This window comes from Epargyreus clarus, unplaced genomic scaffold (assembly GCF_041222505.1).
Source record: "Epargyreus clarus isolate Ecla_fem2 unplaced genomic scaffold, WU_Ecla_fem_2.2 ptg000027l, whole genome shotgun sequence".
Taxonomy (NCBI): Eukaryota; Metazoa; Arthropoda; class Insecta; order Lepidoptera; family Hesperiidae; genus Epargyreus; species Epargyreus clarus.
Window position 1 is genome coordinate 8694418 of NW_027332234.1, and position 26283 is coordinate 8720700.

General features: G+C 33.3%; 2 protein-coding genes across 13 annotated transcripts in view; one reads left to right on the top strand and one right to left on the bottom strand.

Moving 5' to 3' along the window:
* spen (spen family transcriptional repressor split ends) overlaps positions 1-20127 on the bottom strand; it is a 104806-nt gene extending 84679 nt beyond the window's left edge. For 5 of the 12 annotated variants that reach the window (XM_073088417.1, XM_073088416.1, XM_073088414.1 and 2 more), the window contains exons 1-2: positions 19759-20127; positions 1818-1913 (exon numbers count right to left, since the gene is read on the bottom strand). In XM_073088417.1, the coding sequence (XP_072944518.1) occupies positions 1818-1913; positions 19759-19841 (179 nt within the window). In that variant the 5' untranslated portion in view covers positions 19842-20127. The remainder of the gene's footprint in view (positions 1-1817; positions 1914-19758) is intronic. The other 7 variants (XM_073088426.1, XM_073088425.1, XM_073088420.1 and 4 more) reach the window with 2 other exon arrangements.
* Positions 20128-24282: 4155 nt separating this feature from the next.
* Positions 24283-25543, top strand: LOC140753699 (iron-sulfur cluster assembly 2 homolog, mitochondrial). Its single transcript, XM_073088463.1, has 2 exons — positions 24283-24647; positions 25161-25543. Exons 1-2 carry the CDS (start codon positions 24406-24408, stop codon positions 25336-25338), a joined length of 420 nt encoding a protein of 139 aa, XP_072944564.1. The 5' UTR covers positions 24283-24405; the 3' UTR covers positions 25339-25543.
* Positions 25544-26283: the final 740 nt, after the last annotated feature.

The window sequence follows — 26283 nt, forward strand, 5'->3', positions numbered from 1 at the left end:
ATATCATAAAATTAGTTTTTAGTAAATTCAAACATGCCAAAAAGAATATCCTGACTAAGTTTCATACCTATAAGAGCTGTAGTTTTAAAATGTGAATTTTTTTTAATTAACACCCCCGCAACCCCTCTTGGGGGTGGAATTTCGTAAAATCCGTTCTTAGCTGACCTCTACTCGGTGAAAAGAATATTCCTACCAAATTTCAAGTCTTTAGCTCTAATGGTTCCAGAGATATCGTGATGAGTGACTATATACGTGGAAATCTCTTATATATATATAGATTATGATAAATAGATTTTGAGGCGGTACAAAGTATGCCGGGTCAGCTAGTACTGGATAAAATGAGTAGTAACGTAAATTCTGTCAGCCTTCCACCACGAATTGATTGATTCCATGTTTTTCATTAAAATTTTACGAGGGTAGTATTGGACGTAGAACTGTTCCTAGAACTGACCAAATAACAACAATTTTGCAAATGATATATAAAAATTACCTCGATGGTTTTAGCAATAAAATCATCAGTGTTGCTATTTATTTTAAATAGCGTCAATGATGATTGTATTCAAAACTACAATTATTATTTTTGGTTTACACAAATTTCGAATTTTTTTCTGCTTGAAATTCGATTGAAAGTTTTGATCACGGATCTGGTGATAATAATGTTGTTTTGCGTAAACCTCATAAGGAAAAGGGCAGGCTTAATTATTTTGATTAACATACCAAGACGTATTTATATTGAAATATTTTTTGCACTTCCATATTTATTGTTAAATAATCAAATTCGTGCGTTATCAAAATATGAATATTATATGTATCTTTGTTTATCTGTTATATGACTATGGTATAAAATTGGTACACGGTTGAACAACAGGCAAGCGTCGTTATAACTAATTTTCCTGGAGTATCGCGATTCGTAAAGCAACTATTCTTAAAATCAAGCCATATCCAGCATCTATTTTTGTACTTTTGTCGTACAGCAACAATAGTTCAATCGTCCAATTAACTCTAAATTCTATTTTGGAACTCACGATACTGGTAAAAATAAAATTCATTGTAACCGTTTTATATACGAACTTGTAATCGAAGTTGATTTCAATTTTGACCAACATAGTCCTAATATGACCTACAAGAAACATATAATAAACTAAGGTTAACTTTTAAAACGTAGGTAAAGCATGATCATAGCTTATCAGGGATAATCTATGTATACAGTCAACAGTGACCGTTTTTACAATACAAAATAGAAATATTTTTTCTCTATGCAAGTACTATACGTATTTTAAAATCCCGTAAAAGTGTATGATACATTACGACAGCGAAATGAAAAAAATATAATAGAATGTAAATAGCTGCTATTTTCAACAGTATTTATTTTTATAGGTACTACTTTACACTGATCTATATAGAACGTTATATATTCGCGATGAGTCAGTAGTTTTATTCACGATACGAAGAGATATGACATTTATTGTTTTCGCCGCCATGACCTATCATATGCTTTAATATCATACAGAAGGTCGAATGATTATCTTCTACACTAAGTATATATTCTAATTATACATTTTCCAGGAACGCTTCAACTGTGCATCCTGAGTGGTGCTAGCCCTTGGATAAGGTTGTCGGCAGAGAGGTGATATTGTATTTCTCTTTTATGGATGACCGTCCAAATCGGAAACGAAAGATTTGTTTTTACTAGTACTGAGAATGAAAACAGGACGATGTGCAATTTCATCGAAACTGGTAAAACGGGGTTAAATAAGGACGTCATTAAAACGCTTAAGAGGAAGGAACAGGGCATCAATGGCGAGTACAGTTCTCACCTCTGATTTGCCGACGTATCATCATCATAGCGGTGTCCTGGAGTAATGCTGGACAATCTGAATGATGCATCACGACGTGTTGGTCTCGGCATGAACCTGGACAAGACAAAAGTCATGTTCAATGATCATGTCATGCCGGGACCTATTGCCGTCAAAATATAATTATTATAATAAAATATAATAGCTAGTAGATAGAAGAAGAGTAGCAAAGGACAGAGGGTTGTATGCAGTGCAGTGAATTGATGCGATGATGATACGTACTACATAATATATTTAAACGTTCAACGTTCAGATTATATCAAGAATTACGGATATAATAATAATTCTATCAAACATATACTGGACACAGAAATTTTTAGCGTTAATTACTAAAAAACAAAATATTGTGGCACCTTTCGTGTACAGGACTATGTGGTACATGAAGGATAAAATTAGCTTAAAGTTTTGATTAATACGACTAATTTAAACAGCAATTCCTTATCAATTATTATATTTTAAATAAAAATATCTATTTTAAACAAGCATCTCTGCTAAAGTCCATATATCTAAATATACATACGATTAAGTAAATAACATTCATAGTGCAATTTAATAAAGAATTAAACACGAAATACATCAAAAAGCAAAACAGTATATACTAGCGTTTAATACACTGATACACATTTCCACATATAATCATGCTATTTCTGGCAATTTATACATGCATTACTTATAGCTGTCTTTTTTATCAGCAGTGCCAACACCGAAAGGAGTAGGACCATGAACGTTTAGATACTTCTAAATTAAGTTCTAAATATAATGACGTGCCAGATATCCGTATTCGCGGATATCCGGAGAAGAAAAGCTCTATACGTATCCCTCACTTTTTGGCGGATCCTTAACAGATCCCTGTATTAAACTTCGTCGAATGGATGAAATTCTATGTGTAGGTCATAGATCTATGGTGTAGGTAGCAACTAGACGCTTTTAAATACCTACCATTTTTTTCATTCCGTATTTAGCATTAACATAACACAAATTGATATAAAACCATTTATTGTAGTGAGATACTTATATGGTAAGATATTAAGGTACTAATTAATTAGCAACGCAAACCGTCAAGTATCGTTTTAAAGTAACACTCATCAATCATGACAGTAAAAAGTGAAGATCCGTATTCGCGGATGTAGACCCTAATTATCTGTTTTCGTATCGGTGTCATATACATTTTATATGGTAATTGTACCAGATATGTCACGGTTTAATAAAATGATTACGTTGAAGAATAACGTCGACTTTAAATAATTATCCAATTCCTAATAGAAAATTGAACAAAACGTCATTCTCTTCATGCGTACAAGCTACTTAATTAATATCGGATTAAAAAAAACTTCATCAATACATATACAATATTTTTAATTAAACTAACAGAAACGAACTTCGTTAATATTTTTTTTAGTACGCCATTTTTATTTTCTGTACGATATTTTAATCACAGACAGGTTAAGGAGCGGGATACACAATTACATTTATTAAACTATTATCTAGTTTATAAAACCAATTGAAAAGATCTTAAAATGTTATTTAAGCAATGGGGAATCCATTACAACATAGGTTATCAAGTTACGTAACCATATTGTGAAGTTGTGAACACAATGTGACATAAAATTGTGAAAAATATTTTTAAATGTATGGCATTACTCACAATTTCTGCCTGTATTTATTTCTATGGTCAGTTGAATATCATAACTACAGTTTACTGTTATAAGCTTTCGTGGTATTTGCAATGTATGCAAGGAATAACAACATCGATAATAGTCATCAGTTCACAACCACTATTTGCAATATCGTACGTACAAGACTATAAACGAGAAAATATGGTTTTACCTTTATAAAAGCTTGCTTAAATCGTCGGCTTGTAAGTAGTAAAGGATAATTATTGTATTTATTTAACATTGTTAATATAGTAATAAAAAATAAGTTTTATATTATTTCTCAGTGAGATTATAATACAACATACTTTAAACAGGCTTTATCATACAGAACTATAAGGTAAGGTAATTTCAATAAGGTACCAACAATGTTTTCGGCTGATACATGGGTTTATTATTATGGTGGATTGTTACGTTAAATGGTATTATACAACATATTGTGAATGCGGTTCTGCCAATTTTAGCAGTAAGATGAGCCTGAGAAGTCATTCTGTTCTGTTCTGTTCAAGACTTCGTTCTGTATTGATTTGGACAGAAGGCCACAACAAAGAAAGAAGCTTGGAAAGCGGTGGTTTCTCTGTATGAACCCGATATAGTAAAAATAACCGCCGCACGGGATCAAACAAATCGTGATCTTTCAGCGGCTTGATCTTCAATCTACTAGCTAGACAATGACGAACTTGGTATCATTATGAACTCCAATGCGGTTCAATGAAAACAACTCTCTAAAGCCAGAAGTTATATGAATATTAGAGTAAAACGTAAACTAGAGGGGACATGTGTTCACCCCTATGGTAACCGCAAATCCGCGGAATTTAAAGAAATATATGTACTCCATTACGAATAACGTAAATAAAAATGTAATGTTAGGTTTTTTATGTGATAAAATATCTAAATACAAGTCATCACTTGGTTAAACTAGAATTTGATGATTAAAATCAGTTTTCCCAAAATATAACGATAAACCGGTTCTAAGGAAAGAAATTAGGAAATATTTTTACCCTTTGTGAAATTTCAACAAAATTTCATTATTGATTTATGAGAGTCCTTAGCTAATTAACAGTTATTTAAATCAGTTTCATGTATTCTTTATAGCATCACTGTTAATCATTGTTGAATTCTGGTTCAAAGGATGTGTTAAGGATAAGACTCTTATATACGAGGCGTAAAAGATGAAAATACAAAAAAAGAGGATCTTAGAAAACGTATTCTGTACTATTTCTGATAATACTATTTCTAAAACAACCGTAACACAAAATATTTATATAAAAATAAATGCGTACACTCTTATATACGTCAATAAATCTTTATTTTATTTATAAATTATGGTAAAATTAAAATCCACAGTTTTATAGGTAATCAAACTAAGAAGTAATTCGTAATATAAGAACAAAATGAGTGTCGAAAAGTAATGTTACTGCTCGTGGGGAGCTTTGTACGAACATTTTTATAGGGTTCCGTACCCAAAGGGTAAAAACGGAACCCCATTATTAAGACTTCGCTATCTGTCCGTCTGTGACAGGGCTCTCTGGAACCGTAATAGATAGACACTTAATCTTTTTACAGGGGATGCACAACGGTGGCCGCTATAACAACAAATACGAAAAATAAAAAAGTTGAAAATAAATGAGGGTCGCCATACAAGAAATCGCTATTTCTCTACGATTTTCGCTTTTTCTATAGAAGCGTAATAGATTCAAATTTCACAATGTATTACAAACAAATACTAAAAATAAAAAAAATGAAAACGGATAATACGGAACCCTCAGTGTGCGAGTTCGATTTGCACTTGGCCAATTATTTTTAAATGAAATCATTTCGTTAATAAAATTAATAGAAAATCATAATAATTGATATACAGCGATGTCCAATAATTTTTAACTTTCTATTTGGAAATCCACACAAAAAATTTCGTAGTATTTGGTTCAAAACTTTTTGACAGATTTTCAAACAAACTCAACCGCCATTCTACCCCCTTAGGGGTTGATTTTCCAATAACGACGAAAGGTCATAATTTTCATTTAGTTGTTCAAACGAACTTTAAACCCCTATTTTAACCCATTAGGAGCGGAATTTTCAAAATTCCTTTAAACTAACTAACGCTGTATCAAAACCCATTTGCAAAATTTCCGATTTCTAGGTTCAGCGATTTAGGCTGTGCGTCCATCTTTGGAATATTCAGTACCCTTGCAATTTTATATATATATAACGAATATAGATTACGAATTATTTTTAGGGTTCCGTACCCAAAGAGCAAAAAAAAAAACTGAACCCTATTTCTAAGCCTCCGCTGTCTGTCCGTCTGTCAGAAGACTCACAAGGCTTTGAAATCGTATAAAATCTATCTACCAAAATATATTCTATACCTCCTATTAATTTCAATTCATGTTGGATATTTAATATCAAGATCATCAGGTTATACTTGCATTTCAATTATACTATTACAAAATCATAATAACTTGTATTGAAAATTGTTTTAGTACTTAAGCAAACCTAAATGTTGTCGATTTAATCGGCGAGGACATTAAAACGAACTAATGCAATGACGTGTATATAACATATTTGAATATGCAGACACATTTTACATCGTTTGGGTGATATTTTAAGGTAACAAAACAGACATGACTTCACGCGAACACGTTCCGGGCGCGCCCGCCGCGCCGTGCCGCCAGGGCAGCATGCGTCGTCATGACGCGGCGAAACTACAAAAAAATGCGATGTTGCCGCTCCGACTGCGGTATCGAACAACATGCGAGGTTGCCGCTCCGTAACCTCGCTTTACCTACTAGTTATATCTTTTCATTATAATGGTCGCTCGCTCGACTAAATGAAGCCCTTTGAAATGTTCAACGTTTATAAAAAGTTGAAGCAGATAGTAATAGAATAAAATACAACTGCATGACAGACGTTGAACTAAATTTCAATAATAATACTTACATATTATGAATATCGTCAATGCTATTTTTAATAATGATAAATACAAATAAGTAAAATATAATACAAAACTTAAATGTACATTCAGCTATCGGGACATTCCCTGGGCTTGTAGAATTTATATGAGAGTACTTATAGAAATGACATATTATTGCACATAAACATCAAACGAAATTCAAACAATGTCTTCGAAAACTCAATCGGTGTATAAAATAATACGTGAGACGAGTGATAACGAGAAACTTAGCAACGGCACCAAAGAATGATTAAATCGGTCGATGTCTAGTGCGACGTTGCCAAGTTTACTCTTACAACATGGCCGCGCCCGCCGTGCTCGTTTCCGTGTGAAACCAACTAAACTGCGTCTGTGTGTATGGCATGAGTACTGGCTGGCAGTGGTGCGAGTGGTGCGACGACGACGGCACGAAGCGAACCGAACAGCAGGCAGGATGCAAAGAAAGAGAGGCGGGAGGGGTGAAAGATACCGGCTCGATGACGTCAGTCTACTTTCTGAATGTAGTTATTCACTTGTTATGCTTGCTAGCTACAAATGAATAAATTTTAGTCAACCTATTTGCCTGGCTTATTGTTTAAAATGTTTTTTATATCGTTTTATTATACTGTACATCATTATATACAGAAAACATAGTTTTGAAATACTGCCTAAAATTAGTTTTAGCTAGGGAGGTATTTGACATAAAAATGATTAGGTTTGGACATAAAAAAATAAAATGCTGGTATTTTACGTGTGTATATTAAAAATAATACACACTGAATAATAAAGACAACCCGTGGGGTCTTTAAATTTGTACATTGCTTAGTAACGTCTCCAAATTATTTAAAAAATAATAATGAATAGCGTAAAGACTGTAGGTAGCTAACCGTAGGTACTATCCATGAATTGCTTGTTGATAAATCGAAAACGTTTTTATTGTATGCCTAACTAAGTAGGAAACAATTACCTGTGTTACTCATCGTATACATTTTAACTACTGTTAGTTGTCGTCACACTCTCATTTATCTGAATGATGACTAATTTAAGACGATAATCGTAAAAATTATTAGCGTACGTATTTTGCAAAGCTGTAATAGTAGATATTAAAATGAATACACCCGTTATTTCCTAATAACGGCCTTTTTAAAATTCCATGTATTTGCATTATAATACTTACAAGGTTTTAGTATGGCGTGACACTATCGTAGACATGATGTATTTTTGTGTTAAAATCGATAAACATTTCAAGAGTCATTTCTGAAGTCATTTTTAATACTGCTACTGGCACTAATACCTAAGAGGTAAGTACATACTATAAAACGGTACTAAAATATTTGTTGCTTTAAGTGGTCCTAGAAATAAGAGCCTAAATGCGGTTGTCGCTTAACAACTATTATTTTAATATGAATAAAATTTCTCACGATACGTTTTCTACATTGTATAAACCCCAAAGGAGACTTGCGGTTGCTGCTGTCGTTGGCAGGGGTTTACCTTAGTACCTATGTAGCGGCATGAAGCAGTGTGCTGAAGCATAAATACTACTACTAATACTAGCCTCCCCAGTTTTCGGGAAAGAGCCATATGGAAAACAATTAGGCATGACGCAAATTTACAATGGATACTTTGAACAGTGAATAAAGTAATAGTATAATTAATGTTTTATCATAATATCGTGACTGTTCACGGCTATAGGAACAGTAATCACATGAGGCACATATTTATTTTCTTATAGAGGTAGGGGGTAATGCGGCGCCTAAGAGTCGAATTGTATGAAACGGGACGGCATGCGGGGGCGGGGGGATAGGGGTTCAATCCGGTCGGGTCGGTCGAGCCAGCCAGCGGCGGCCCGGGTTGCCTGCGCAGGTCGATAGAGCGAGGGCTGTGGGTGGGGCCGAGCATACTGCACGGGGTGGTACCCTCACTGTCACCACGCAAAGGTTGCATAATAATGTTACAACACAGAGCATACAAGGGAACAAGCCATTCGTTATATTATAGAAGAACGTTATAAATAAAATATTAAATACATAGACATATATAATCTGACCCGGTCAATTTAAGTAGACAATTTTCCTTCGTTGATATCATATTCATGCTATGTGAAAAAATACAATGCAAAAAGCTAACTTGTCTTAATTTTGAAATGCCAAATTTTAACGGTGATGTTTAGGCCCATTCTCTAAAATATTTTTCAATTCAATACACAATAATATTACCTTCTAAATGAGATCATTAAAATAATTTCATGTAATTTCATTATTGTGTTCATTTTGGGATTAGACGAATTAGTTTATATTCATTTTATTTGTCATTTTTTAGGTTTTTATTAATAAAGATAGGATGGATACTCATTTAATATGACGAACGCTTATTAGACGGGAAAGGGAAGCGCATTCTAATCAGGCTTTTAACTAAATTAAGTCGAACTATTTACACAAGTATCTATTTTTAATAATATGAAAATACAGATAATATCGTTTGACTTTTCATATTAATAAGATATTTTTTTAAATGATTTTGAACAAATTAATGTTACTATAATTTTGTATTGCGAATTCAGTCGTATAGTGATATTCCATGTCAAAAAATATATGAGGATATTAAATGTCATGACTTTAGGTAGAAGTCGAGTGAAGCCGTTATTATGGCACAAAAAGGCGTGGACTAACTGGTTTTCAATAAAATCGTCCGTGGAACAAAAGACAGCGTACGTCTACCCACAGCGGTTCAAGTCGTGAGTCGCATCTAAATAACACCCGATGTTCTGGCATCCCGACATTTAAGATACAAAATATCAAACTACATACTTGTTTAATGCCAAACTCGAGTTGAATTGGCATTTTACCTGATAACTTTAAAATTATGTCTCTTAATGCGATGTTATTAATTTAAAATTATTTATTTGTTATATAAAGAAATTTCGTTTAAGCTTCATGTCAATACATAAAAGTAGATTTTGTAGGCAGGTGTAGCGGGCTGCAAATATCGAACTACCATAATAAAACATACAACAACACAAAATTAACTTTAGTGCACGCATGAATTCTTTACTCCAAAACGTAAGTCTTTTGATTAATGTAACGAAATAAATATGTTTTTATTACTTAAATTGTAATTTTTGACTAACCTAATAATCGTAGGTTAACTAAAAGATAAATACTCCTTGCAGTCTAAAGCTATATCGGCGTATGTATACGATTTTCAAGTAGACATGGAAAGACCATCAATTAATCTTAATCTCGGTACTACAAAGAATAAAGAAAAATATTTAAAGGCATTCAAAAGCAGCGTATGTAAAAAACGAAAACTATACATAATCAAATTGTAAAAATAAAGTTACTCTATAGCAATCGAATGAGTTCATTTTTTGACGAAAAAAGAGCACCTGTATTATTGCGCCATCGGCTAATGTGAAGTAATTGTAACATTCTGATACTTTTCAGAACTAAATTTAATATAGGGGCTAGATTTTCAAGAAACATATATTTTCATATATTTGTTTGTCCTTACTGCTTTTTATATTTTTTAATCATTTATTATCTATAAGTTTTATATTATAATTTTCTTAATATGGACATATATTATATTTAGACAATATCAATGCATAATTGTCGCATAAGAACATGACTTACCATAAGTCATCACTACAATCTTAGATGAGTAAAATACATAGATAGATCACTCCTAACAAGAAAATATAGCTAGTTTTGAGAATCTGAAATTGTTGCGTAAATAAAGTTTTGCCACGTCTCCGTGCTAAGATTCCCTAAAACGTTCGAAATATTTATTTATTACGTAAATTACGTCGTATTAGTTGTTTATACGTAATTTTTTACTAAAAATATTTTTTATTTGGCAAGAATTCAAAAAATAACTGACAAATCAGTCTTTTGTGGCTTCATTCAACTTCAAGGCGGTGAAGTATCTTTCTATTTTACTTTGATGTTGTAATTTTCGTTAAAATATTTTTTTCTAACTTATCAATACTAACATTTGTCATTGATTTTAGCTGAACCACTAGTTGTGGGCTTCAAAAAGTACTCGGTGCCGTGGAAGGGATACGGGATTATGTGGGATATTTACCGCACTAAAACCCCCCCGGTGGCCGTCCTCAACATTGCGTAAAGGACTCCGGGATCTCCAAAGAAACGCAACCGGAGTCCTCTCCGCGCACTGCCCCGTCGGGCTCCGACTAGCATTGACAGATTGAATCACCATATTGTCTAGTGTATACGATAGTACGCGACCACACATACCTTCCGTCCTTCCCGGGATCGCTGGCTGGGCGATTCGACTCTAACCACCCGCAACCCCAAAAGCCCCTTTGAGTCGCCTCTTACGACAGGCAGGGGGTACAGTCGCCCTATTTTGGTCCAAAAAATATAGGGACAACTAATTGTGGAACTAGCATCCCGCCAACTTTTAAATGATTCCAATCGCCCCGTAGGTAATTTTCCTAAGACATAAATATACTGAATATACCCTTCGGAATTGAAAGCCTCTAATAAAATTAATTCAGTAAATGAATAACTTAATGCAGTGTTGTAAATTATTTTATAATTAGAAGTGTTCATTTAGGCGAGTAGGTATTTATTACGAGTATGCAAACGGTTTAATAATGCGAATTTAGCACACTGACCGATGTTAGGCGAAGCATCATTGTTGCATCGACGACATGCCAAAGGAAACTTTAAAGAAAGTACAGTTTAATTTAAATTTGATATCTTATTATAAATCAGTAACGTGTTACTATGACCAATAAAAATATAACGAAGAAGATTATGCCACCGATTTTTATATTCGTAAAATAAAGTAACGTTTACGTCATACGATATAAGTGCATACATTAAAATGCTTAATTGTTGCGCCATTTTCTACAGTTACATTAATAGTGGAGGTCAATAAAGAAATATAAGTATAAAATAACAAAGAATCTACACTCGTATAAAACATAGTTGGCTTCTGTAGGCGAGCGGCGAGCACGCAGAATGAACATTCAACGCGCATGTACATAATAACCACTAGGTGACTATCTAAGTAGGTATACAACTACGAAACGCCTCGATACGTACAAAACATGCGACGTTGCCAGACTTCTCGCCGCGCCGCGCCGCGCCGGGCGCCACTTCATCCAAGCGAGTTATCCAAGGCGAACGGAACCGTAAGGTGTGTTGATGTTGATTGTCGCTTAGTTGGCAGTAAAATATACGAGAACAAAGTTACTCATAAAATATAGCGTATGCAGTTAAATGAATTGACTTTTATAAAGTATTTATTTAAATTGTAAGTATTTTTATTTATTTTTAGCAGACTTTACTAAAGATAAAATTTACGCGTCGCGTATATTTTTAGATTCATAAATTTCTCAATATTATTGTGTTCGATTAGAACTCTAAAGGACAATAATAATACGAATATTGCTACATCCTAAAAACCCTTTTAGGTCCCGTAAAATATTTACACGTATACAAAAAATATCTCATCGAACCAACATTTTACATACTGCAAATATATAACGTTATCAAATACATAAAAAGAAACAAATTCTTTATTTTAACTTTCATGTAGCTGATGAACTATTTCATTTTTTTTAACAATTAGGTATATTTTAGTGGTCTACGCATTCATATGGGAAATAAATTGTAACTTCCTGTCACGCTTTGGATAAATAGAATATAATGGTTAATGATATTATTATATACATAAATAGGTAATACTATAAAAATACTTAAAATATTATTTACTACAATCATTACCAGAAAGCTTATCAATTTTTACTAACTACAGCTGAACTAAGGTAATCTGAATGTTATCTTCGAGTCGGTGTATTTTCGCCAGTGGAGTTCGACGACCCGACAGCAACGCCGTCCCCGCCTGCGCACCCATGCTGCTTTTGGAGCGCGACATTGCAAAATAGCGGTGGGGCAACTCTTTCTTCTATTGCACTTCGAATATTTATCTAGTCTAGCGTATAACTCGGGTTCTACATTATTACCACATTTGAAACAGTTACCAACGAAATAGTTATAACATTTGTATGTTTACAACCGTATCAAAACGATACGATGAATATTTGAGCATACCACTGTATAAGCAATGGAGGAAGAAACAATTCAATAAAAATATTTAATTTATATAAGTTTTTCGGTGTGAAGTGTTTTCAGGATTCCGTACCCAAAGGGTAAAAACAGAACCCTATTACTAAACTAAGCCTTCGCTGTCTGTCTATCACATGACTCTATCTGTTTTGAACTTTTGACCGTTAATGTATTGCTATGGCCGATATTACAAAGACTAAAACTAAAAAAAATTGGATATTAGGAGGTACGGAACCCTCAGTGTCCGACTCGCACTTGGCGAGAAAAGTATATTATGTTAGGTTAAGTATTTATTACGATTTACGATAAACCAATATTTTTTGGCATATCATTGTATTTTGGTTTGTAAATTCTCACCATATTACTATTTCCAAGGTATTGAGTAAATTAAATGTAGTTTATGAGGATCGCTATATTTTCATTACGATAGTTTTCAAAGCAAACGAAACGTTTAAATATTCTCGATTTTTGTTACACATTTACAAAAAAATGTTTAATTTACATAGGCCTGGCTATCGTATTGCAATGGAAAATATTTTTTATCGGACTTCTGCGAAGCAAAATGCTAAATTATTTTGACTGGTATGTGTATGTATAAATATAATTATGAATGTATGTGTGTTCATTTCTTCCCTTATAATGTTTAACGTTTAAACTACCCATGTAATCCATTGAAATGTTACAATTTTGTTGCGCAGCATGCAAGAGTCAGAGAACGCAATATTATTTTATAATAATAATAAAAGTTTGTGGGGCCCTCGGACGCATTTTTGAAACACATGCCCAAATTATTTTCAAGCCTTATCAGGCAAACTATGCGTCGCACACTTCGATCAGTCGCACAGAAAATTTGTAAGAACAATTTAGGTTTCAAATTAAATTATTTACAATTTTGGTTCTAGACTTTTGTTGTAGAACCAAAATTAACAAAGTTAAAAACGAAAATAGATTAAAATGGGAGAAAGTCTTCGTTTATAACATTTTTCTAGTCATTTTACAGAAAAAAATATTATTTATAAATTCAAGATGACATGTTGTAATATCTACATCTACAAAGAATATATACATTTTCCCCGCATTATGACCTTACACTGTCGTTGTGTTTTAGTTGTACGTTACTTTTGGGATCAAAAGCTGTTCGAAAGTTCGAAGTCCGAAAAAAATCTAACGTACTTTTATTTGGTTTGCATATGGGATATAAATATTGTAAAAAGGATTACCTACATTGTTTGTTAAGATTACACGAAAAGATTTAGTCAATATTAACAGACATCAACTACGAAATATACGTTATTGTAGTTGTGTAACGGAAGAATATGGTACAAAGAAAAATACAAAAATATCCCATTTTCATAAATATTTTCGTCACTGTTACTCCATCACAGTTTTAATATAGGAAACTGATTTCTCTTCACATTTAACAGAGGTTTGATGTTATGCAATATCACTACTTTCATGGCAAATGTGTTATTTACAGTTTTATGATTAAATTCAGTGACCTGCGTCTTTTAGCTTATAAACAAAATAAAATATGTCTCATTTAAAATGAAAAACAAAGCTGTTAGACAAGTGTGAATGCGATGTACTTAGGGGTGTGCGAATATAGTTCGAATCAAATATTACTATTTAAATATACTATTACTATTTAAATACGTATAATCCGTAGCAAACTAGTAGTCCGCTCTGAAGTTGTTGCGAGCAGGTGTAATCATACAATTTGCTATGGCATCGCGATTCATTTCTATATTCAGAGCAGACTAACAGTTTTACGCGGATTATACTACTATATAAATATTACTATTTAATTCGAAATTCAATAAATAATTCGAAAACCGAATTATCGAAGTAACACTGGATTTTCTATTCTTTCCAAATATTCTACTTACGATTAATATATTTTTTGAATACAAATTAATTACCTGAAGAAAATAATTGTTCATCTTCAATATATGGTTGTCTCTGTCAGTGAATTAAAAAATCTAGATAATAGTATTGGCAAGAGATCTTTTTAATTTATTTTGGTTTTTTATATTTATTAATTTCCGTTAAAAATCAATAGGAAAATGTTTATACATGCATTTTTTTTTATATTTAACCTAACGATAAGGCAGACGGGCTACCTGATGGAAAGCAGTCACCGTCGCCTATGGACATTTGCAACACCAGTGGAGTGGCCAATACATCGCCGGCTTTGAAGGAGAGTTCTTTTTACACCCCTCTTGAAGAGCCCCATGTTAGTCCTGAGGGAATACCTCAGGAGGAAGTTCATTCCACTTTTTGCAGTGCGTGGCAAAAAATACCGTGCAAACCGAACCGTGGAGGACCGCCACGGGTCAATTTGATGTGGATGGAACCTCATCCTTCGGCGAGTGGTGCGATGAAGAAAGGGCACCAAATCGAACAGTTCCTCAGAACACACACCATTGTAAAGCCGGTAGGACATGCAGAGGGAACCTATGTCCCTCCACAGGCTTAAAGGTTCTAACCGATTAGAGATCGCTGGGTCATTGACGATTCGCGCGTTTCTGTACTGAGTCAAGTGGGTTAAGTTGGTATTGTGGTGCCCCTGCCCAGAGATGCGAGCAGTACTCCATGTTGGGCCTCACTTGTGCTTTATAAAGCAAAAGGAGTTGCCCCCCAGTGAAGTATTCCTTGGCTTTGTTGAGGACGCCCAGTATCTTTGACGCTAACTTGGCTTTAACTTCCAAATGACTCCGACTCTGCACGTCACACGAGATGTCAACTCCCAGGATCCCTATACTTTTACCAATAGTTAGCGGGGTACTTTGGAACTTAGGCGCTATGACGAATGGGGTTTTTTTAACGGTAAACCCGCAGACGTGTGTCTTCGTAGGGTTGAACTCAACAAGGTTAATGTTTTAAAATACTCGTGATTAAACTATCTCGATGTAAACTTTAAATATAAAACTATATTCATTGTTATTTTCATATTTGAATATCCAAAATAACAACTCTACATTCACAATACTCGAAAATTTGCAAATATTAAAATAATTCGCGAATAATTCGGAAAAAAGCGAGTTATTCTCGAATTATTCGATTCAAGTTCCGAATCAAATATTAATATTCGATTCGGAGCGAATAATTCGTAAGTTCGCAGTATTTGCACTCCCCTAAATGTACTATTCGATTTTATACACATGTAAATTCTAAAAATGTTGGTGTGCTACACTGCTGTCTTTACAATTCATGTGCTATATATAGATAGATAACATTTTATTTATTTAAACGTGCGATTCCGATATGTTTATATATTTTAAGCACTAATTCGATATTCGGTTGTAACGCTAGCGCATCAATGGTAATTCAAACAATATTATAACATAAAATAATAAATGTAATAAAGATTTGTTATCTTTATCACTGACATTCTTTGAATGTGCGTTTAATTAACAATAAATTACCTTGCACATACTGTGAACATAAATGTACAGCATGGCATATAAAGCATCACTTTAGTGACTTTACTTAACCTCAATTTTGTGGGGTCGCCACCCTTGTCCCCGGGCCGCCATCTTGGAAAAAGGGTTGAAAACATTTATTTCCATAGACTTAGAATTTTTTCGCTACGCTAAAGACCAACAAAGCATGAGAAATCAATCTGTATAGACAATCTACTAGAAAGAAAGAGATGCCAAGAAAAGTGACAGCGTGACAATTTCTCTTCGAATAGCGGCCTTAAGCTCCCCCGACGACGGCGCGTTTTGACATTTTACCAAAATAATTACTACTATTAATATATTGCTGATTTGTTTTTACAATGGTGTCTTGTTCTATTGTCAAGTATACCGTTACATGGAAATATAATCCTCAAAACTATGCCATTCACAGGTAAATACGATATTTTTATCCGAGGGTTTTAAGCAATATTTGGTCAAATTTCATAGTAATTGGTTTCATGCATAGTTGTTACAATTACCAAAATATATACGAGAATTAAATTATTTATTTACGCTAGGGCAAGACAAAAAGGTGACGTCGTATTATATCGATAATGTGTCGATATTATAATAATAAAGATCATTTCATGAATCACATAAACGCAAAACAAAAAAAAGTATAAAAGTAAACTTTGTTGACATACCTGTAACGGAATTTACATATTCTGGATTTTTACGTTATTATAACTCGAATAATATTTGTATTACCTATATTTTTTCAAGGATACCACGTCGATCAAGTGGTACGTGTAAAGTGGATAAGAATAACAACGGCCAGAATGGATTCCTATTAAATCATCGGTAATATGTAACAAAACAATTTGCTACAAATTATGACTTTGCAAATTTTTTGTAAGACGCATAGTTTCCGAGATATCACGAAAAAAGTGTTTTTTCAAGATGGCGGCCGGGGGACAAGAGCTGCGACCCCACAAACTTGAGGTTTAGTTTCTATGAACCCTCCCCCCCCCCCACATACATGTCCCAAAAATAAAATTATGTCCTCTAAATAATGCAAAGCTCATGTAACATTTCAATGGATTATATAAAATGAAGTATTACGTATTTAGTCTACGTTAGTAGAACCGCAGTCACAGCTAGTAGGTTTATGAATTCATATGCGACCAAAACATAAAAACTGGTTCGTAATTTTAGACTGTCTATTTGTTAAGGCTAATCTTAGAAACGATCGAACCGGTTCCAACAGACTTTTGTACGGAAGGTCCTTACAGGGAATGCAAACATACAGTCTAATCCATTATTTATATTGTGTAACAAATGAAAAAAATACATACGATCCCTAAAATATTTCTCTACATTATTTCCAAAAAAAGCTGTCTGATAACGCCCTTTAACTGGTTTCTAAATACGTAACAGTATTTCTTTGTTTTCGAGTATGTTCGCATGTGATACTTAATTAAAGTCAATATTGGAATAAATAATATTAACAGAGATAATTTTGTGCTCGTTCTCCGAAATAAGTATTACGCAAAGTGATGTCAAAGTAGTGCAATAATAGAGTCCTAAAGAACAGCCTAAATTAGGAAAATAAAAACAGTATGTATCTATAAAAATGTGTTATAACAATTCTTAACAAAGTCTCGAACAATACTTCATGCGAGGGAAACAGTGCTATACAACGAACGAACGAAAGTAGCCCATTATGATAGACAATCTTTTTTAAAGTTAGATGCGTATTTACGGCTAAACACTAACATAAACAAATGGAACTCCATATTAAATGTAACATTTTTAATCAACTGAAAATATTGTATTCATATTGCTATGACTTAAAAGAACAAATGAGGAATCTAGTTGTTGGCACATATTCAGTTATCTTAATGGACAAAATTTTATGTACACACAGTTCGATACTTTGTGTTTGAAACTAACCGCATCAGTAACATTGTCGATACTCAACATCGATAATTTGTAATTTTCTTTTAAGTTAAATTGTGATTTTCGAAGGGGGCCTTATAAGATCTGCAAAATTGAATGATTTAAATTCAGTTTTTGAGTCAACTATGTTCCGAAAGTAGCTGGAAATATCTCGTGTAATACTACGAACTGGCAGTGCGTCGCCATTTTATTTTCTGAACATAGATGTCGCGCTTGTCTTCATTTTAACGAATTAGTATCAACTTATCAGCCTATAGCCAACCACCCAACATCCCGGCCAATTTTATGTTAAAATATTCGTTATACTGTGTACTTTTCTTTTAAATTCCGTAGATTCGTGTTAAGCTCATAGCAGTAAAAAGAGAACCACCCAGTAAAAACCCCAGTGAAACATTGCTCACGCTAAAACTATGCATTTAGCCACCTCTTTTCACTTAAATCATGCAGAATGTTGTTTAATTTGAATCAAGAAGTGTTAGGTAACAATATCAATAGGCGTTCATGTGTGGTAAACGATGTAAAAAGCTATAGCAAATTATTAAATAAGACCTCTAGCAAAATAACTGTCATATTGTAAATAAATAAAACGGATTCATTTGTATACAAGACAATCATTTATAGGTTACTTCGAAACTATAATTGTAAACATATTAAGTGTCACCAGGCAAGATATATTCGATGGATGAAAGTTGTTTAAAAGTGTCATCGTTACAGTATATTACGTTGGTCTGTTCCCAATATCTTTTAAATAAAGAGCCATTTTTCCACCAGTAAGTTCACCTTACCGCATTACTATCAATACCTACGATGTCGACGTAAAATTTATGGTTCGATCAGCAAATAACTGCTGTTAATCACTAAAGTCGTGATTAAGCCTTCTTATCCCAAAACCCAAGCTAGTGAAGAATAACTACAATTCGTATTCGTATTTTTTCGTTGGTATACACAAGCACGACCCATGGTGGTGTCTTATAGTTAAAACGTCTCCTTACCACAATCTTAAATAATTAACCTTGTACAATTATCTATATATCCACATATTCTGAACATAGTATCTGAATCATGTGAGTATCTTATAGTATTCTGAATATGAGGTACAATATACACAAATGCACGATGTATTGATCTTATAACTTATTCCTTTTTAGGTAAGACTTCAAATGAAAACCGATTCGTATTGTATTGCAACACCATATAAAATTGTGGCTTCTCCTAGTAGATAATGTAACGTTTTGTTTATGTTGGACTGTGAACTAAGCTATGTAAATTCTTTACAACAACATTCAAAAAGGAGAAATACAAGCGATCGAAACAGCACCTCGTAGCCAGCATGCCGGTAACTTTCAAGTCAGTCATTTACGTGTTGTGTTCGACACATTAAACATTGTATTACGTCGCACACATGTGTTCAATGTCACAAAAAAATGTATCTACGCGTCTCGGTTATGTATATTCCAAAAATTTAATGCTTCTGGGTAAATTGAAGTTCTGTTCTGTGTGAAAAGTAGATATGTGCTGATAAGTGTATTGTAGAGAAATGTAATAGAATTTGAAGGTATTTATAGAAGTTATATACGAGTTTGTTATTGTTTTACATGCCTTCTGAACCAATTACATTTACTCGTCGATGAGGCCATAGAGAGTACGGAGTTCACTTATATAGTAACAGCATATATAACTACATCAAATACATGTAATGAGGCAGGTAATTAGGAAAGTTGTAATTATGAAACAGTATTATATTGCAACAACATACAATTGGAGAGTTCAGTCCAAACTACCGCAGCAAGGATGTAACTGGAATAAACCTAAGGAAATAAAACATCTTAAAACAGTAAGAGTAAGCAAGGAAAATGATGTTACCGTTTGAAGTGCTCTCTTATTCGATCTTCACGAATGTTATCGGGTAAATTTCCAACCCACAGGTGCCGAGTCTCTCTAACCATCTTGCTTCAAACTCCACATTAGGAATCATTACCCGTTCGCGTCACTACGTGGCAAAAATCAATTTTGCACACAACGGTGCTGCACACATTTTGATTTAATCACTAATCGTTAACACAATAACTAACATTACGTCGATCACTGAAGTTGCACTTATTACCGACAACAACACTATCTTTCACTTCACGACATTCGAAAATTCTTCCTTCACAGAATGCACTTCACTATAAACACACTACGTAATAGACGCGAGCGTACTCTTCGCAGCTCTCGAATTGACAGTGAGCCAGCCTCGACGCGAGTTTGCCGATAAGCTCCGCCTTCTGACCGCTGCCGCGCAAAGTGGAGTAGGGTGTTCTACAAACAAAACATAATTTTGCCACAGTAGTAATATTTTTTTGTGAAATATTCGATATAATATTTTAGTTTCAAAACATAATTATTCCTTACACTATTTTGGTTAATTTTGTTATTCGTAAGTATTTGGAATAGGTCAGTCTGAAAAGAATCGAGACGCATGAAATTAAGACTTTTATATCTTCTTTTTTATGTAATTTACATATCAATGATAATGTATACACTTTATTAAAAAATAAGTAAGGAAACAATAAATAAAGCATATAAAATAAGCGGTAATATTGTACTATAGTGGTCCGCAGGCCAGCTCTCCCCGTATAACATTCATCTCTATCGGTTTGTTATATTTCCATCTCGCTCTAACATACGGCGTTTGCAGCCAGTGTTGCAATACTTCGGAATCGTCCATTCTAAATTGGTAAGTCAGAACTTGACGAAGGATTTTACCCGCCATTTTATATTATGATTTAAGAACATAAAATAAACTAGCAGTCAACAAAAAGTTTTAATAACGTGCACTGGGGCTATTGCGACTAAAAAGTTAGAATACTCAATTTTGTACTATCGTAATGGTTGACTTTTAAACATTGTAATAAATTCGATTTTATAATAATATACTAATGCTATTTATTTTCAATTATTTAAACCAAAGAATAAAGTAATAACAAAATGTTTTTTCCGCCATAAAATTTTAGACTAATTAGCAATATCTATATTTTAACTTAAAGATTACACTGTTTTCCCTTAAATTGTAGATGGTAGTGTTTACGAATGTCTCTTAACAGTTATATAATTATTTAAGTTGTTTATGCCCCGTAGTTGCAATAGCTCCGATGCGCCTCATATATATATTTGATTATATGCTTACGATCATACATTTTTATATTTAAAATCAGGTGTTATCAAAGAAATCATTAATAAAATAAACATAAATCATAAATAATAAGATTTTAAGTAAATTTAATGGACCAAATCGCTGAATATGCAACTATAACAATGGTCTAAATTACTCTAAATGTATTTTTTTGCATTTTACAGTTGTATTTGCTTTGAATAATATTATATTCTATAGTGATCTTGGGGCCCGAAAGGCCGTTAAGCATAAGTGATAAAAATCTCTTCAATTTGTCAGACGCATAAACCTATGTTAGAAATCTATTCAAATTATTTTATGATAGCATTATTTTAATTATTTATTTTGCGTTATTTCCATGACGTGTTACTTTTATAATCATAAGTTCTCATTCATATAGTCACTGCCTGGTACGATTGTTAAGAGTTAGCCATAAAAAGAAAAAAAAACGCTCTTGACGTTTAAGTTGTATTTTGCGCGGGAATAATAAAAGTTGTAAATTCTTTCCAAGAATAGTTTTTTTTTTCAATTGAATTAACTTTGAGGATACATCGGTCGATCTACTATTACGTAATAATACTTATATCATAAGCAGCTGTAACAACCGTTCAAAGTTCAGAAGGTAAGCAAAAACATCACCGTGAGTTGTTTGGGGGTTAAATGCAGGTGGTAGTCTTTCCTCACCCTACTATTTAAATGACCCTTCATAACAATGTATTGTACACTGACGATAATAGTGTAGAAATTATACTATTATTATTATTACAACTTATCCATTATAAGCATTATAAGACTGTAATAGTAGGTAGGTACACGCGTTCATACAATTATTATTAGTTCTAGATTTATGATAATGTGATATTATCTCATTGGATTAATAATATACGGGCTAGTAATGGAGGTAAAGGGAGCCTCAAAATTGGTATAATATCGATCGCGTAAGACTTCTTAAACTTTTTTTATATGAAGGTAAAAATGATGTGGTAGGTATATATGTATACTTACACATGTAGGTACTTCATTTATACGTATTAGTAATATTAATTTTTCGAAAGGTAAATTGTTCTGTAACGGAAATTGTACACAAAGGTAGAAATAGTTTCATAATTATTTAGTATTACCGAGGCCGCCAATTTCCGAAATTTAGCCTTTTAAGCGGGTGGAGTAGCTGTTTTCAGGTAGTTATGTTATGAGGTTTTTAGGATAAATATGGGATATTTTTGGTTACGTGCTCTTTCTGTAACGGACATTTAAGTAATTTTCTTTTACAGTGCATTTAAGAAATATAATTTTATTTTGGCTGTTTATAAAATCGTATCGTACACGAAACCCTTCACTGCGCACGGTTCAACCATCTTGCGCGTAATTGGCTGTTTTTACCTTAAATTGCTACAAAAATCGTGTGTAAGAAATAGATTGCGGGCATCTAAGCGAGTAGAACCGCATGGACGTTCATGTTCTATATAATTATATTATACTTTCAATTTTCGAATAATATTCACGCCAGCGCGGCGCCAAGGACCGTTTGCTTTGAGTACTCGCCCACTAACCTTAACGCTGTTTACCTTTGTACATTATATCTGACCTTAAAGTTTCCACTAACAGTAAAATAAGTTAGATGCTTATTTATTTGAAGCAATGTTGATTATTTATTCGACAGTGTGCTAGATCGATGAAGTGGGTGAATAGTGTATTATTTTTATGTACTTCTAAATTCTACTTACATGAATAAATGTGATTCACAAAAATCTCCCATTTTAATGTAATGTTTGATTAATTTTAAATTATAATAAAATCGTGTCTACGACAGTAAAGTATCTTTATAATCAAACATTTCAAAATTCTCTCTGTAGGCTAACAGCACAGACCTAACACCGATATAAAAAAAATGTGCTGTTTTAGACCAAAAAGATTCTTAATCACTTGAAAGTACTTTTTTTTACAAGTGCTTTTTTTGTAAAAAACAATGCAACATTAATAAGAATTACTGACATGGCCATCATTCAAACCCCTATCCCGCAGATGGTATAGGGTATCATCAAAAATAAGCGAATCCCTTTGCTGTTTACAATATACGTATGTACATCAAAAGAGCCCAACTTGGAAGTTATTTCGTTAAATCAGACACATAATAAATGCTTAGAAATAAATTTGAATGGTAGAATGTATTCAATATAACTTAGAAAGTTAGGAGGCTCAACGTGCTACCAGAATAGGGCTACGGTATCCTTTGCCTATCGTAAGAGGCGACTAAAAGGGGCTTTCGGGGTTGCGGGCGGCAAGAGTGGGAGTTCGAACCGCCCGGCTAGCGACCCCGGGAAGGACGGCGGTAAGTGTGGTCGCATACTGTCGTATACTCCAGACGGTGTGATGATACAAACTCACCTGGGCGGAGCCCGACGGTGCAGTGCGCTGAGAGGAATCCGGTCGCGTTCCTTTGGAGATCCCGGAGTCCTCTACGCAGCGCCGAGGACGGCCACCGGGGGGGTTTTAGTGCGGTAAAAGTCCCACATAACCCCGTGTCGCTCCTACGGGACCGGGTACCTTTTGAAGGATTCCCCCTCGAGAGAAAAAAAAAAGGCTCAACGTGCTGGAAAAAATCTCCCATAGTGAAATAATCTCCATAATACAAGTTGTGGTTCAATGCATTGTAATGTATGTCTTGTCTTGTACTTTTGATCTGCGACACAGATGCTGAGAGTGTTATAATATGTTAACGTTTAATTTGGATAATAGCGCACGCAGATTGACGCTTTCAAAAGATTAAACGTAAATATTCGTATAATAAGCAAATCGATACAAATAGTTTTGTTGCAAACAAAGCCATTTAATGTGACATAGTGCTCTTAAGCGGCAGGGTCAAGATTTTCATATAAAACTTTTATCCCTATTATTGGATTGATGCATACATTTCAGATCAGCGTAGGTAATTTGTAATAAGATGTAGATTCCACTTTTTTCTTCTCATGTTGGGTGTATTGATATTATGCATTTAAATGTTTTTGGTTGCGAAGGAATTAGAAAATTGAATTTAGTATTCAATGTTCTTTGCAAATGATTTCTTTCAATTAGATTAATAATGACTAAAGGTGTAATTAATTAATTGGTTAATTTAATATTAGCTAATTCACAATATTTATGAACGCAGCTCTAAAATATTATAAATTATCTGGCAACCTGTTTGCTGTCGTAATGAAGTATGTCAGAAATATCAACTCGACAACTGAGTGACAGCGACAATGACAAATAATATTTTTTAATATAAAAACTTCGAAGTAATGATAGTGACTGCGTAATAATGAATAATGATTAAAGTATAGAATTATATTTATTATTAAATTAATATAGGTACGAAAATGTTTTTAAGACCATGGAGGATACTTAGAATCAGTGAGAATGTTAGGTTATCTAAATATATGTCTACACAAAAGCCAGCGCCTGCCCCGGCCGACGCAATAGTTCTGAGTGATAGCTGCGTACAGAAACTAAAACAATTGTGTGAAGGCAATTCCTTTTTACGTTTATGTGTAGAGAGTGGTGGCTGCTCTGGGTTTCAATACAAATTCGATCTGGATGACAAAGTCACTGGTGACGATAAGTTAGTTTTTCACTATGTTTCATTAACTATTATATTTACTTTATGATGATATTGATTAGGCGAAAAAGGTTATACCTAATATGGATTTAGGTGTATTTTTGGATTTCACTTCAAGAAATTGTTTTCATTCCTATGAGAAAGTTAGCTAAAGGATGTATATTTCTTATATTGGTCTTCCTCATAACTTAATTTGCCTCCTTGCCCTATGGTGTGCTTATGTAAGAAAATTAGCTGAAATACACTACGGCAAATTCATATAATTCCTTTCCTAACAAGATTACCTTAGTGTAAAATATACATGTAATATGCAAAAATATATAAAAGATACATTTCATATAAAGACAAGGAATATTGATTGGTATGCTGGTTAAGATAAGGCAAAATATCTTTACAATATCACATGAAAATGATTATTTATTAGGAATCAATTAATATACATAATAATATACATTTTAATAAAAGTATATAGCATTCATATTTGAAACAATAATTTTACTTAATTTTCTTTTACAGGATTTTTGAAAGGGATGGTGTGAAGGTGGTAGTAGATGAAACATCTCTGGAATACATCAAGGGATCCACTATAGATTATCATACAGAGTTAATACGGTCAGCCTTTAGGGTCGTACAGAATCCTAATGCCGATCTTGGCTGTTCGTGTGGAGCTAGTTTTTCAATCAAAATTGATTAAATTATTTTATTTAACTGCAAACCAAATAGTAGTATTTGGATGGGGCTAAATAATTAATACTTTAATATGGAGCTCTTAAACTACAAAAGTAAAAATGGCTTATGTTATATTTATTTAAATATAGGATTGTACATTATAGACTAGTTAGTTATGAAAATGTAGTCAATTTTATTTTTCATTGAAATAAATTAATTTAAATTGCAAATTATGTTGTGTTATTCATGAACAATTTGATGTTCATAAAATAATTGCATATATCACATATAAGTATTTGAACTTAATTTCATTGTTAAATAAATATTTCACCAGAACCCATCATATTATAGTCAACTGACAAAAAAGCACAAGAGAATTGGCATTACCAGTAGCAGCTGTTAAACCTTGTTAGAGGCCACATATGTGGTTTGATGTCAACGGGCGGACCACTAACCCATACCTCCACCAATCCATATTGGAGCAGCTTGTATTATTATGCCTGAAGGCCTGCCTGTGTTGTGGGTGGCAGACCTGTGCACAGAGATGTCAAGGAGCTCAGTGGGGCATAAAAAGATAAATAACAATTAGTTTTACTAATTCTTTCACATTGAGTATGTGATTTGCCGTTCTTAGCAGATTTTTGTTCCCTTACTACTTTTTCTTATAGACATCTTAAAAAATCTTTATGATTACTTTTGCAAAAACATAATATCTACTTAAGAAATATTTTAGTAAATATGTATAACTTTCTTATAAGCGACACTATCAGATAGTGGAATAATATAGAGGGTGTAATTTTTTTCAAAGTGAACTCGTTTGATTCCCGGCTAGGGAAAAAGATATTTTAAAAAACTAATGATGCAGTTTTAGTTTTTTTTTATCATAATCGGCCTCGTAACTCCTTTCAGCATTTTTTGCTAATCCTTATAGTTTCGGATTTGGCCCTGAAGGCTTATTTGAAAAAATCAC

What these genes read in the sequence shown, in the direction of transcription:
- LOC140753699 (XM_073088463.1), top strand. Translation starts at nt 24,406, where the DNA reads ATGTTTTTAAGACCATGGAGGATACTTAGAATCAGTGAGAATGTTAGG. An exon ending in AAAGTCACTGGTGACGATAA is followed by an intron (nt 24,648 to 25,160) that starts GTTAGTTTTTCA and finishes TTTCTTTTACAG; the next exon opens with GATTTTTGAAAGGGATGGTG.